The sequence below is a fragment of the Nipponia nippon genome, unplaced genomic scaffold, assembly GCF_047370975.1.
Source record: "Nipponia nippon isolate SJK-2023a ecotype South Korea unplaced genomic scaffold, ASM4737097v1 scaffold_1, whole genome shotgun sequence".
Lineage (NCBI taxonomy): Eukaryota > Metazoa > Chordata > Aves > Pelecaniformes > Threskiornithidae > Nipponia > Nipponia nippon.
Genome location: NW_028262290.1, coordinates 149,985,129 through 149,999,227, shown reverse-complemented (window position 1 = coordinate 149,999,227; position 14,099 = coordinate 149,985,129). Strand labels below are relative to the sequence as shown.

At 40.1% G+C, this 14,099-nt stretch overlaps 1 protein-coding gene across 7 annotated transcripts in view; it reads right to left on the bottom strand.

The window, feature by feature from the left end:
• Positions 1-788: 788 nt before the first annotated feature.
• The window catches only part of WAC (WW domain containing adaptor with coiled-coil), a 63,540-nt gene continuing 50,229 nt past the window's right edge, over positions 789-14,099 (bottom strand). For 6 of the 7 annotated variants that reach the window (XM_087777459.1, XM_087777494.1, XM_087777468.1 and 3 more), the window contains 3 exons: positions 6,749-6,935; positions 3,292-3,419; positions 789-990 (listed from right to left, as the gene is read on the bottom strand). In XM_087777459.1, the coding sequence (XP_087633585.1) occupies positions 921-990; positions 3,292-3,419; positions 6,749-6,935 (385 nt within the window). In that variant the 3' untranslated portion in view covers positions 789-920. The remainder of the gene's footprint in view (positions 991-3,291; positions 3,420-6,748; positions 6,936-14,099) is intronic. The other variant, XM_087777452.1, reaches the window with a different exon arrangement.

Below are 14,099 nucleotides of genomic sequence, written 5' to 3'. Positions count from 1 at the left end.
TACAATTCACATCTGACTAGCTTTTTTTTTTTTCCTCTTTCCCCTCCCACAACCATGTTAACATGTTCATTGGGCTATTTCCTTATATTTGAGCAAGTAATGTACTTTCAGCACACATGCCCAGCAGTACTATAAGTCCATTCTTACAGGGTGCAAATGGAAATACGTTTCAATAATTTATACAAACAAGTGGGTTATGCTCAATCACTGCAATTTTAAGCTACTGTACACAGGAATGAAAAGATTATAGAAAAAGTGCCATAGCAACAGTGCCTTAAGAAAAGAGAAAATTAGAAGCATTAAAAAACTGATAAAATCAGATTTAGGATTTCACAGGGAAATGGAACACAGAAAATGAAAAACATTTCTCTGTAAAACAGAAATGGAGAAGCACTGCTCTCGATTCGGTGCAAGTGTGGAAACAGTTGTTTCATAATCTTTTGTACATTACCCAAATTGTTGCAGCCTTAGACACAGATCGCCTGGCGCTTGCATTGAATTTTAGGAAATGCAAGATTTCTGAACGATAAATTAACTAAAAAAAAAAAAAAAAAAAAAAAAAAAAGCTAATTTTGCAGACAGGTTTACATGTAAAAGGCTAGGTATTTAGCCACCTCAGCATTGATTAGTTTTGGATGTCTAAGCTCTGATACACATGGCTTCCCATGGCTTCACTCTACAAAACATATTTACAACGTGAAGAATACATCTACAAGAAATCTACATTTCAAGGGTTTTACAAATCATTCTTGTATCTTTCCCCTGAATTTGACTCCCTCCTGTCCCCTTCCCCATGTCAACTTTTTTTCTGCCCAGCTCAACGGTCCAAAGTCTACTCAAATGCAGCTCAAAAGTGTTAAGACTGGGCATCAGTTTAATAGTTCCTGTACTCAAAACCATGTGCAATTGTTTACAACTTTTCACACCATGAAGGAATTCTGATTCTTTAGCTTTTCAAGTTCTTTAATTTGTTGCCTCAAAAATAGTATCCTGCAAGAGAAAAGAAATAAATTAGTATAAACATTTCCATTATACAGAGATATTAATTATCTACACAAGAACTTTTACCATTTCAGTGAAAGATACCAAGCTCCTTAGCTCTATTAATAAAACTGATATATTTTTAAATTAATTCCCAGTCTGTTCACCAACCTACAAACACTGTATGCAGATGTACAGAGACCTGCCATGTTTGATACCTTAGTTCAGAAAACTAAGTCACTGTTTTGCATTATGACTGATACACAGTTATGTTTAAGCCTGCTCTTCACTTGAATTTAACTCCCAGAAAAAGCGGGACACTGAAAGAGTACGCTGAGTAACTCAATATTCTGAAGAATGGTATTAAGCCTGTGTCATGCAGTTTTCCAGACTCTACAATAACCCAAAGCACTGATTTTTTTTTTTAAACAAGCAAGTTTTCTTCTAGGTGCAACACTTTTTTTCCAGTATTTGGCTCTGTGGCTAGTAGTAGTCTCCAGTTATGGTAAGCTCCAATCTCAAAATATTTGATCATTAAAAGACATCTAAGGAAAAAAAGCTGTAACTATACCTGGCTTAGAAATAAATTATATTGCTAGCGATTCCCTTATATATTTTTCCTGCTTCTACCAAACTGACATAAACAATTATCATGATTAATGAACATTTGTTTTACATAACTGTTTCCCAGAATTTTTAATGAATATTTTGAAACAACTTTTCACGATGCTGAAGTGTAATGCAAGCATGTGAATGAATTAAGAAAATATTCAGGGAAAGTTGAAGTTTCATATAAATATTCCATAAAGTCTGAAGCAACTTTAATTGATGCAGAAAAAACATCCACTTCAGCAGACTTTTGTAAACACCTTTCAAATATGTGCCCAGTTCAGTAAAAATGAATTTTCTACTGAAAAGTAGGTGAAAAACAATTAAGATAGACACACTGAAAAAAAATTAAACAAATTTAAAGAGTTCTCTTCTGTGCAGAAGTATAGAAATAATATCATCACTCAAATGTATTAGCTTTGATAATCCCATCCTTTGAGAAAGCCTCCCCCCACCAACTTGTTACTTATGCCACGTATTCCACGTCTTTGGGATTGCAGCAAAAATAAAAGATACATGTTATCACAGCTTCAAAGTCATAATAATCATTATCCATTGACAGCTTAAGGATATACAGTGTACAAGAAACAAGGTGCTATTTAGTGAGCTGAATAATGACATTTGACATGTTACTTCAGATCACCCAGTGCACCCAGACAGAAATGAAACCTTAGGAAGTGAAACCTGTAAGAAACCAAGCAATTCATTAAATATACTACAGAAATTGTAATTTATGTAATGAAGTTATGAAATAAAATTTCAGAAAGAATGGATACTTCCAATTTGGAAAGATTTACAAATATATTATAGCCTACTTCTGACTAAAGGTTGTTTTACTAACTGCCAAAAAGCAAGAGCTTCTAGGATAAAGCTAGCTATTTGAACAGCATGCAACGCTATTAAAGCGGCTTAAAATAGTAAATCAGAATCACTGTATTCAAACTGTAGTGTGACGTAATACATGGGATAATATAATTCAAAAAGGAAATGGAATATCAAAGTAGATTCAGGATCATGACTACTGGTGAAAAGTTTCAGCACGTATTGTAAGACTAAACTTTTCAATCTTGCACAACAGTCTTCAACAACGTGGCTGTGTATTGCTTCAGTGATACCAGACGCACTATTACTGACTTAAGAAGCAGAAGTCTACTTTACTGAGAATCAACATCTCACTAAAGAACCCCAAGATCTTCTCAGATGGGTCCTACCTAAGTAACAAACACTAATTTTCCCTTAGCTTGTGATATCAACAACACCTCTTCAAACTTTCTCTGGCTTTAGACCTAACAAACGTCTCATGCAAATGGTAGTGTTTAACATCAGTATAAACCGTGCAGGTGTGTACCTATGCAATCTATGCATCACATATGGAAAGATATTTTAGAAGTATGCTGAGCTAGTGCAAGTTAACCAGTTTTTCCTAATGCGCTAATGTATCTGGAAAGATACTTCTTTTCTATCTACGTGAAAATACATACAGAAGTTGCATATCTGGTTCTACTCATTGGAGACTAAGAGGTATCTGTGTGGGAAACAGCTAGAATGTACACAGGGAAGACAGCTTGCAAACCTGGCGAGTATTAGCATACTTACAAAGTCATCAGTAAATACAGCTCATGCAAAACAATGTCAGAATGGGAATTCTAATACTACCTTGAAAATTACTATTTTGAAAATGAACACAGAGCATACACTTACCTTTGCTCACGCAAAGTTGCTTGAATTTCACATACTCGAACTAAAGACCTTAAATTCTTTAATTCAGTACAAATTTCTGACATATGGACACTTCCCATGTTATGGGCTTCCTCACGTAATCTTGATGCCTGCAACGGTTACACATAAAGGTTAGGATTTTGAATCATGCATTGGAAACAACGGGCTGTAGCCAGAGGATTGCTGGAAGAGTGTGTCTTGAAACAGCAAAGCACTCTAACTTCAAAAGGGAACATTAAATCAGAAGTATATTAAATTCTCTACAAAAGTCCATTTAGAATCAGAAATGAACAACACTGACTGCCAAGAGTGTCGAACCCAGGCCCATGCTAACGCAGGGATGGTTTAGATTTCCTTGATCCTAACAAATGTTTACTCAACCACCTTGAAAGATAGTACATGACATGGCTCCAAGTTTCCAAAGTAATTTGTTGAAGTAGTTAAAAGTTTCTGTCCACTATTTCAATGGCAGACTTAAATTTCCCATCTAAATTAAGCCTTAGTGACAAAAATAATCGAATGCCATCTTCTTTCCAGCTCCCTTATACAGGAAAAAAGCGCACTGAAAAAAAACCTGTTTCAAATAGATCCTTCCCTGCAGTATTACTGTTTAGCAATGTTATTCTCTGCTGTCCTGCGTCTGACTGGGATGAAGTTAATTTTCTTCATAGCAGCCCATATGGTGCTATGTTTCAGATCTGTGACCAAAACAGTGTTGATAACACACCAATGTTTTAGCTATTGCTGAGCAGTGCTTACACAACATTAAGGGTTTCTCCCTTTCTCTCTCTGACCCCCCCAGCAAATAGGTCGTGGGTGGACAAAATGCAGGGAGAGAATGCAGCTGGGACAGCTGATCCAAACTGACCACAGGACTACTCCATACCATATCATGTCATGCTTCACAGTAAAACTGGGGGGCAGCTTTCCAGGCATTGCCATTGCTCAGGGACTGGCTGGGCATCGGTCGGCTGGTGGCAATTGACTGCTTTTGCATCACTCCCTGCCCACTCCCACTTTTACTTATTAAGCTGTCTTTATCTCAACCCACGAGTTTTCTCACTTTTGCCCTTCCCATTCTCTCCCCCATCCTATTGGGGGAGAGTGAGCAAGCAGCTGTGTGGTGCTTAGCTGCCTACTGGGGTTAACCCACAACATCTGCTTAAGTACTTGTATACTTGATTTCCCCCCCCCCCCCCCAAAATAATGGTATTTAGCACAAGTCTTCATCAACTTCTGGCATTTCTCCAGTTCAAAGCAGCACTTTGTGTTCTAATTCCCTACATTAAAAGTTTTCTTTTCTGGAGCGTGTTGACATCCAAGAGTACCCTGGTCTCCAGCAGGAGATCATTTTGCATGTCCTACACAACTCCAAAGCTTTGAGACTCATAGCGAACTATCGATAGTGACTTTCGAAGTACTTCTTTTTAAGCTGACCAGTCACCCATCTTAAAGTAAAGTAATCTCATTTAAAAGGCCTTAAAATAATTTTTGCATATAAAAGATTCTTGTTAAAAGGTGTTAACAGTCTTGCTGCAAATCAGGATATAACATTTATTGCTTTCCCATACTACTGAAGCCTGATACTTTATCAAAAGAAAAAAACCCAAAAAACTGACATAATTTCTTTCTAAAAGGTCCATGCTCACTATTACCAGAGTTTTCTTCTCATGTGTTATAAAAAGGTAAATTCATCATTTTTTCTACTTAGATATTGTTCAATACTCAAAGTGCCTCTACAATTACTGAGTTGAGACCACCTACAATTCCGTTTCTCACATTCCTTAAAGATAGTTATGTGGATTATTTTCCAATTAACCACATAACTGGATTGTTTTCCAGTTTTCCACATTAATTGCTTCTTATGAGTTCTGTGAAATAACTGCTAGTGGTTCAAGAATTGTTCTAGCTACTAATTACTGCACAGTGCATTTCTTCAAGTCTGACAGCTTTAGCACATACCTGTCCTGGCTCACCTAATTTACTTACTTACTTATTTTTCAGTTTACTTTAGCATGTGCTCTTATGCCCTAATTTCAATTTAAGCTATGCATCTGGTTAAGAAATCTGAAGAAACCAAGGCACCGCATATTTTAGCCTCTCCACTTCCATCTTCTTCACTACATATTGCACCTATACTTTGATTTACTTTTTTTTTTAATATCAAATATCTGATTTAAGTCCCCCAAGTGTTACTATTCAAAACTGGTTACAAACAGCACTGTCACGTGAAATCATCTGAAACAGCAGACAGGATAATATGTAACACTTGGCACAAAGGTAAAAGTATCCAGTGGAGTACGTGACCGCCTAGCAGTAGCTGGGTTTTTTTTTTTAATCTCTTTATTACTGATAGTAGGAAAAAAATGACCTATGAACTGTGTAAAGCTATATTTTCTGCATTAAGATATATGTCAATTCAGTACACAGTGAGAATAACACTATGCGTCAAGGTCATAGGAGTGGCTGCGCTGCACCGTTTCCTTAAACACACGTTCCACAGCAGTGGCTCAGTCATTTGACTCGGTACAGGTTGGTAATGTCTTATAATTGGATTTGAAAAACTAATGTAAAGAAACAAGAACCCCAGAGTCCAAATGGGATATCAGTCTAGACCGCACTTCTAAGAGTCATCCTGCAAATTACCGCCCAAAAGCCTCCACTGCAGGCTTGAGCCAGCATGCAAGCACTCTTCAAAAGACCAAAGTAAACCGGGCTAGGTAAGATTAATATCCCACACAGACTGTGTCAGTCAGGGCTGCCTGCAAAATGACTTGAACCAATACGGTTCCTTTGAGTAACACATTCCAAACAGCTGACATGCATCCAGTTTCCCTGTATTAACACAACAGGATAGGTTTCATGCAGTTAGTTACAAAATACGGATGGCAATTCTACTGGATTTCCCATTATGTAAAAATAGCCCAAATTCAGTCTGAGCCCTCTACATCATCTTAAAAACTGGGTACAACAAACAAGGCAGAGTTCCTTTTTCACTGTGTAGAGCTCAGTGAACTCGGTGACTCAAACTGTGGAACAGTCTCCAACAGTTTAACTCTATTATCCAATTCATAACATTTTCCACATAACAAAAATATTTTTATAAAAATTTGTTGAAATTTATATTCTTTGTATATCTCAACAGAACTTTGCCAGTAAGAAAATAGTTATGAGGATACTTATTCATCTGAGAGATTTTCAAAAGAACTGGTACTTTAAACTAGACTGAACATACTCAACTGTTACATGGCAAATCTCATGTAAAACCTCATTAGGTTTGGCCTAATCTCTCTCCCCTCTCCTCTCTTCTGGCTAAGGCCAAGCATCGGGGGTTTTTTAAATACTTTTAATTCCTAGAAAAAACAACCTGTGTAAGAAAAACAGATTTTAAGCTATACATTTTGCACTCTCACAGGGAACAAAGCACACAGGTACTCACCTGCTTTTCTGCATGATCTGCAGGCCAGCCTTGAACATGCTTTATAAGATTTTCATTGAAGTGTGCTGCTAGCGTAGGTGTTAATGAACAAGTGGGTCGTACAGATGTATTCTGCGGTGCAGGTGTTGAATTTGATGCACTAGTGCTAGAGGTATGATTTGGACCTGGTGATGGGCTTCTTTGACTACTAGAAGAAAGAATTAAAAAAAAAAAGTGAGCATTTAGAAACATATGTAAACCTGGAGAGAAATAAACACTTAAAATTCATTTCTTCCAGCCACAAAAGTACATAAAGTATTTAAACCACAAGTAAATACTTCTGGTAAACCAAACTTGTGCCACTTTTCCTCAAACCTCCTACTTGTACGGGAACTGTTTGAGTGCTACAATATAACAGGGGTTTTTTTGTTGTTGGTTGGGTTTTTTTGGTTCTTTAACTTTGATAGCCTCTCAAGAGATGTAAGCTGTGTCTACATTTTAGTGTTGGACAGGGAATATACACATCTATGTTCTTCCTTCAAATAGCTGCAAACTCAAGATTTTCAATAATGATGTATCAGATGGAGTCAGGCAGGTTTATTCGACAGAATATTGGCAAGTATCACAATAATCATTAAGTACAAAGCCTGATGTCCTGAACTAAAAATATAGCCATATGGGCTTTGAGGAGTATAACCATTTACTAATGCCAAAACACAAACACCTAGGTGACCTTGTGATACTGTACATCCTCACTTAAAGCACTCAAGAGAACAAAAGTATCACAGGAGCAGTATGTTTGTAGCTACCAGCTTGAGTGCTTTACTGGAACATATTCGTGCTGCCTTTTTTCTGGCTGGTGTGTTAACCTGTTGCTGGAGAACAGATGCATGGAGACACATTGGGCTGATATGTGTACTGTGAGACAAATCAAAAACTCTGTGCCTTGGACAAAGCCTTTGACTGTCCTCTTTCAGATCTCCATATGCAAGCAGACACAACGTTTACATTATCTGAATACTACAACAATACACAGCTTTTCCAATTCTACTTTGCAACTATAATTCTTGGTCAAAAAGTTTTCTAACTGTTACTAGAAAACTCTCATGTTGATCTCGGCGCAGCAGTCTTGCCATCCACAGTGCTCAAGATTATGTTCTCTACAAAGTATTCTAGCCATTGCTTTAAGCAATGTTTTTGGTTTGTTTGTTTGTTTGTTTTTTAACTGCATTCCTCTAATAATTACCCTAATTACCCTATCACTCCACTTTACAAGACATTTTTCCTCTCTACCTCGTGATGCTCCTCATGTATGGGAGAGGCCTTCTTAAGAGTTCCTTCTTAAGAATCCCATCTCTTTATAAAAGCCTATTCCTGCTGCAATGACCAATAAAGGTGGGTCCCCCTTAGGTAAATCTTCTGTAAACTGATATGACTGACTAATCCACAAGGACTCTCTACGCTCTCTACAACTACCTGAAAGGAGGCTGTAGTGAGGTGGGGGTCGGTCTCTTCTCCCAAGTAACAAGTGATAGGACGAGAGGAAACGGCCTCAAGTTGTGCAAGGGGAAATTTAGATTAGATATTAGGAAAACTTTCTTCACGGAGAGAGCAGTTAAGCATTGGAACAGACTGCCCAGGGAAGTGGTGCAATCCCCTGGAAGTGTTCAAAAAATGTGTGGATGTGGCGCTTAGGGACATGGTTTAGAAGTGGACCAGGCAGTGAGGTTAACGGTTGGACTTGATGATCTCGGAGGTCCTTTCCAACCTTAACGATTCTATGACTCTTGCACTCCCAATTTGCAAATACTCATCCTCCGCTTCACCTGGATGCTAAGCTCTCTAGGTAAAGAAGTAGGGGTTTTTGTTTCACTTGTATCACTTCTCTCAATAAAGCTATGATATACAACCTGAACACCTAACATTAAGCCCAACAAGCTACAGAAGTTCCCCCAAAATATGTAAAAATCACTGACACTTAAATTTACTTTCCATGTGTCCTGAAGCCTAGGTATCAGGGCCAGCATGAACACTACACTCTCATATTCTATGGATCCAACCACACCTGACAACTGCCAGAGCTGCAGCTACACAGTTCTGCTACGTGTAAGAGTTCATCGCTGTTCTTCAGCTTCCGTATTATCAGCAATAGACAACTCCACTGTGACTTTGACCAGCATCAAAACTGCCATTTGGTATATCACTGTTACTAAACGAAGGATCAGAATGTGGGGGTTTCTTTCCTCCTTGCAAGCACTGCTGTCCAGGTGATCTGATCTTCTAGGAAACCAGAACCTGGGCTGGGAAGGGTATATAACCCATGGTGGGGAAGCTTAGAAGCTGACATTTCAGCACATGCCCTTTTCTACTCCCCCATCCCTTGCAAAAATAAGGCCTCTACACTCTTACTTCCCTTTCCAGCATTTGTTCAATCACTCCCACCACCCCGCCCCCCCCCAAGGGGCTCTGTTCTTCTATTTTGCTAAGAAGAGGTGGGAGCAGTGCTAGTTATCCATGCAAACACAGACAAGGACAGGTCAGGATGAAAACAGTCTGCTCTGTTCTCTCCACCCTTGTAAGGGAAGACAAAGGAAGCAGTAATCTTGAGCAGTACAAAAGAGCATCACTAGCATCGTAACAGTGATGGTACCTCACAGTTACCATGTTCTTTGGCACTACATATACTGAGAAATAGTAGTACTAATTGTGTAAGTACCTAGCCATTACTCATAAGATTATGTTTACAATCCCCCTCCACTGGCAGCAGCTTTTCAACACAGGCCATAATTTCAGTCTATTTCTTAAAACTTTCTTACTACTTGCCTACAAGTGATACAAAGTAATATGAAGAAAAAACAAATTTGAGAGGAATCTTAATTCATCAGCTAACCTACCCCCTTGAGGACTGAAAACATCCTAACGTAATGCAACTGTCTTTACAGTCCCATGCCCAGACATTTATCTGAATCACACACTTGCAAAGAATTACATCAGGTTTCCAAACAAACAGCCAACAAATTAGGTACAGTACACTGCTCTGCAGCATCAAAGACTTTAACCTCATTCCTCTCAGTACCCCCAAAGTTGTTTAAAAGCTTAGAATATAAAAAAAAAAAAAATCATGCAGAAAGATTTTGGCAGGCAGGTTTGTTAGATTTGTATACAATATAAATTTCCCCTAATTTCAGGCAGCAGAAGTTGCAAAACGGACTATATGATGTAACTGTGGGGGGGAGTTAAGGAACAGGTGGGTTGCCCCTCTACAAGGCAAGGCGACCTAGAGACAAGGGACACGAAAAAAGCCAGGATAGTTGGCAACTTGTTTTTGCCTGGGTTTTTATGGATATGGTCTGCCCTCAAGCCTCCCACATGCCCAAGCACATCAGCAGAGTCAGTGCGAGTAAAGTGTTACCTACAGCAGAGGAAGAAATTAAGGAGCAGTTAAACCAACTGGACATATGTCCATGCAACCAGATGGTATGCACCCAAGGGTAATCAGGGAGCTGGCCAGTATAACTCAGATGCTGCATCACCTTGAAGCAGCATGGTGAGCAGGCAAGTTTCCTGATGATGGGGGGTGAGGGGGAAAAACAAACATTAAAGCTATCTTCAAGAAGCACAAGGACAACAACCTGGGGAACTACAGGCCATTTGACCTTAGTCTCTGGGAAAGTTATGGAGCAAGTCTTCCTGGAAGGGGTTCCAGCTACATGAAAGACTAAAAAGCAAAAAAAAGAGCCAGCATAGATCTACCAAGGGGCAATTACGCCTGACCAACCTCACTAACTTCTATGATGAGATGACTGGCTCAGAGGACAAGGGAAAAGCAGTGATGTTGTTTACCTTGACTTCAGCAAGGCCTGTGACATCATCTCCCATAGTATTGTTATAGCCAAACTGTTCACTTATCCAGTCCATTATTCATGCATAAGGTGGGTAGAAAACTGAATGAACTGCTGGCCTCAAAGGTTGCAGTCAGCAGTACAAAGACCAATCGAAAGCCAGTGACTAGTGCTGTCCTCCACTGATTAACACTGGAGCCAATACTGTTTAACGTGTTTATTAAAAACCTAGACGGTGGCACACAGTGCACCTTCAGTGAGTCTGCAGATGACACCTACTTGGGGGGAGCAGTCAATACACTGGAGGGTAGGTTGTTATTCAGAAGGACCTGAATGGGCAGACAGGAACCAAGTTCAAAAAAGGCAAATCCAAAGTCCCACACCTGGAGCAGAATAACCCCATGCAACAATACTGGAACAACGCCATGGAACAGCACAGGCTGAGCGGGTAGAAAGCAGCTTTGCAGAAAAGGACCGGAGGATCCTGGTGGACAAGCTAAATGCGAGTCAGCAATGTATCCCTGTGGTAAAGCAGGCCAAGCACATGCTGGGCTGTGTTAGCAAGAGCCTGGTTGAAGAAAGCAATTCCTCCCCTCTCTTCAGAGCTTATGAGATCCACAGTACCTGGAGCACTGTGTAGCGGGAAGCCCAAAACCAGACAAGAATTAAACTGCCACACCAAAGGAATCAGGCAGAGGACCACATAGATGACTAGGGGGCTGAAGCACATGCCGTGTCAGGACAGGCTAAAAGAACTGGGTTTATTCAGTCTGGAAAAGAGGCGGCTGAGGGAAGGGGACTGAAGGATCTTCTTACTGTTTTTTACTACCTATGGGGAGAGCAGACAGCCAGACTCTTTTCAGAGGTGCACAGCGGACAAAAGGCAGAGACACAAGTTGCAACAAGGGACAATTCTAATTAGACATAAGGAAAAAACATTTCACGATAAGGGTAGTCAAACATTAGAAGATGATGCTCAGAGAGATTCAGAAAAATCACCTAAACAATGCCCTTAGCAATTCAAACTTGCTGGTCCTACTTTGAGTTGGGACTTGGACTAGATCACAACTAGAAGTCCCCTCCAATTATTCTAAATTATTCTATGTTTCTATGTATTCGTACAGCATCAGCATACTGATGGTGCAGTGAAAAGCTACATTAACTAAAGTAGAACTGAAGCATCATCCTCAATGCTTATTTACTGCTTAGTTCTAATAGGATCAAAGTTTCCCTATGAACTGCCTCCTCTCCATTTATCAGCCTGGCTTCTGACTCCTACTTCATCAGTAAAAAATCACACTAACACATCAGAAACATTTCAGGAAAATACATAAAATCTGTGGGTTTCTCAAAAATAAAGTTGTATCTTAATTATGATTAAAACATACTGTCATAAAATATCCTCGCACTGCTATGTTAGCAGCAGGGGGAGCTACAAATGCAGCAATGATGCTTCCAAACTACTGCTATATTTTTAAATGCTTCAATAAAGCCAAATACCTGCCTTCGCTGCTGGATGAATTAAAGACTGACTATGCCACAGGTAACGGAATGCTTCCAGAGAGGCAAAAACTTCTGTACAAGAGCATGAAAACATGATGGTTCTGAACACACTACTAAAAACTATAAAATCTTACAACCTACCAAAAAAAAAAAAAAAAAAAAAAAAAAAAAAAAAAAAAAAGGGATGAAACACCTCCCCCCTCCGGCGGTTTTGCATTTTCTAAGGTAAAGGAAAAATATTCCCAGTCTTTTCTGGAAATCAAGTGAAACTAACAACCTGATGAAACTACTCATTATGGAAGCACTTATTTAGTCCCATTTTTAAAGCAGCCATAATTTATGGCATGTCTTTGGAATCATCTCTTATAAAAAGACTCACTGTATGCCTGGCATTGCATTAATTTCCTAACTTACATGACTCAAATTTTACAACTTTAAAGTTACCAATAGCTATTCACCTATTTCTTAGACAGTGCTTCTTCCCAAACAAGTTAAAAATAATTTTAGCTCCATTTGCTTAAAAATTTAGTAATACTAAAAGCAAAGGAAATATAGTTGTGATTAAATTCTGCACAATCAATCTGTATTTAAGCTGTAGAAAAATGCAACCTTAATTCATAGAGCCTCTTTTTGGACCCCCCATCCACAGTTCAGGTTGCTAAGTTGTTGTTCATTCCTATAAAAAAGTAAAGGGAGTTAGCCCCAAGAGCAGACCCCAATCTGACTGACTGCTTTCACCTACAAAAGAATAATCTGTTCTGTATCAGAAATACCGCCCAGACACAGGAAATCTTTCGCAGATGATTAAATCTACATCTGAGCTGGTCCCACTTAGTAGACGAGGGGAAGGCTGTGGATGTTGTCTACCTAGACTTTAGTAAAGCCTCTGACACTGTTTCCCACAGCATTCTCCTGGACAAACTGTCTGCTCATGGCTTGGACAGGCATACTCTTCGCTGGGTGTAAAACTGGCTGGACGGCCGGGCCCAAAGAGTTGTGGTGAATGGAGTTAAATCCAGTCAGTGGCCAGTCACAAGTGGTGTTCCCCAGGGCTCAGTACTGGGGCCAGTTCTGTTCAATATCTTTACCAATGATCTGGATGAGGGGATTGAGTGCACCCTCAGTAAGTTTGCAGACAACACCAAGTTGGGCGGGAATGTTGATCTGCTGGAGGGTAGGAAGGCCCTACAGAGGGACCTGGACAGGCTGGATCGATGCGCTGAAGCCAGTTATGTGAGGTTCAACAAGGCTGCACTTGGGTCACAACAACCCCATGCAACGCTACAGGCTTGGGGAAGAGTGGCTGGAGAGCTGCCTGGCGGAAAAGGACCTGGCTTGGTTGGTTGACTCTTGGTTGACAGTCGGCTGAATGTGAGCCAGCAGTGTGCCCAGGTGGCCAAGGGGGCCAACAGCATCCTGGCTTGTATCAGAAATAGTGTGGCCTCCAGGACCAGGGAGGTGATAGTGCCCCTGTACTTGGCACTGGTGAGGCCGCACCTCCAATACTGTTTCAGTTTTGGACCCCTCACTACAAAACAGACATTGAGGTGCTGGAGCGTGTCCAAAGAAGGGCAACAAGGCAGGTGAAGGGTCTAGAGCACAAGTCTTATGAGGAGCGGCTGAGGGAGCTGGGGTTGTTTAGCCTGGAGAAGAGGAGGCTGAGGGGAGACCTTATTGCTCTCTACAACTACCTGAAAGGAGGTTGTGGCGAGGTGGGGGCTGGTCTCCCAAGTATCAAGCAACAGAAGAGGAGGAAAAGGCCTCAAGTTGCTTCAGGGGAGGTTTAGGTTGGATATTAGGAAAAATGTCTTCACCGAAAGCATAGTCAGGCATTGGAACAGGCTGCCCAGGGAAGTGGTTGAGTCCCCATCCCTGGAGGTATTTAACAAATGGGAAATGTGGTGCTTAGGGACATGGTTTCGTGGTGGGCTTGTCAGTGCTAGGTTAACAGTTGGACTTGATGATGTTAAAGGTCTTTTCCAACCTTAATGATTCTATGATTCTATGATTTTCATTCATCTCCCCTA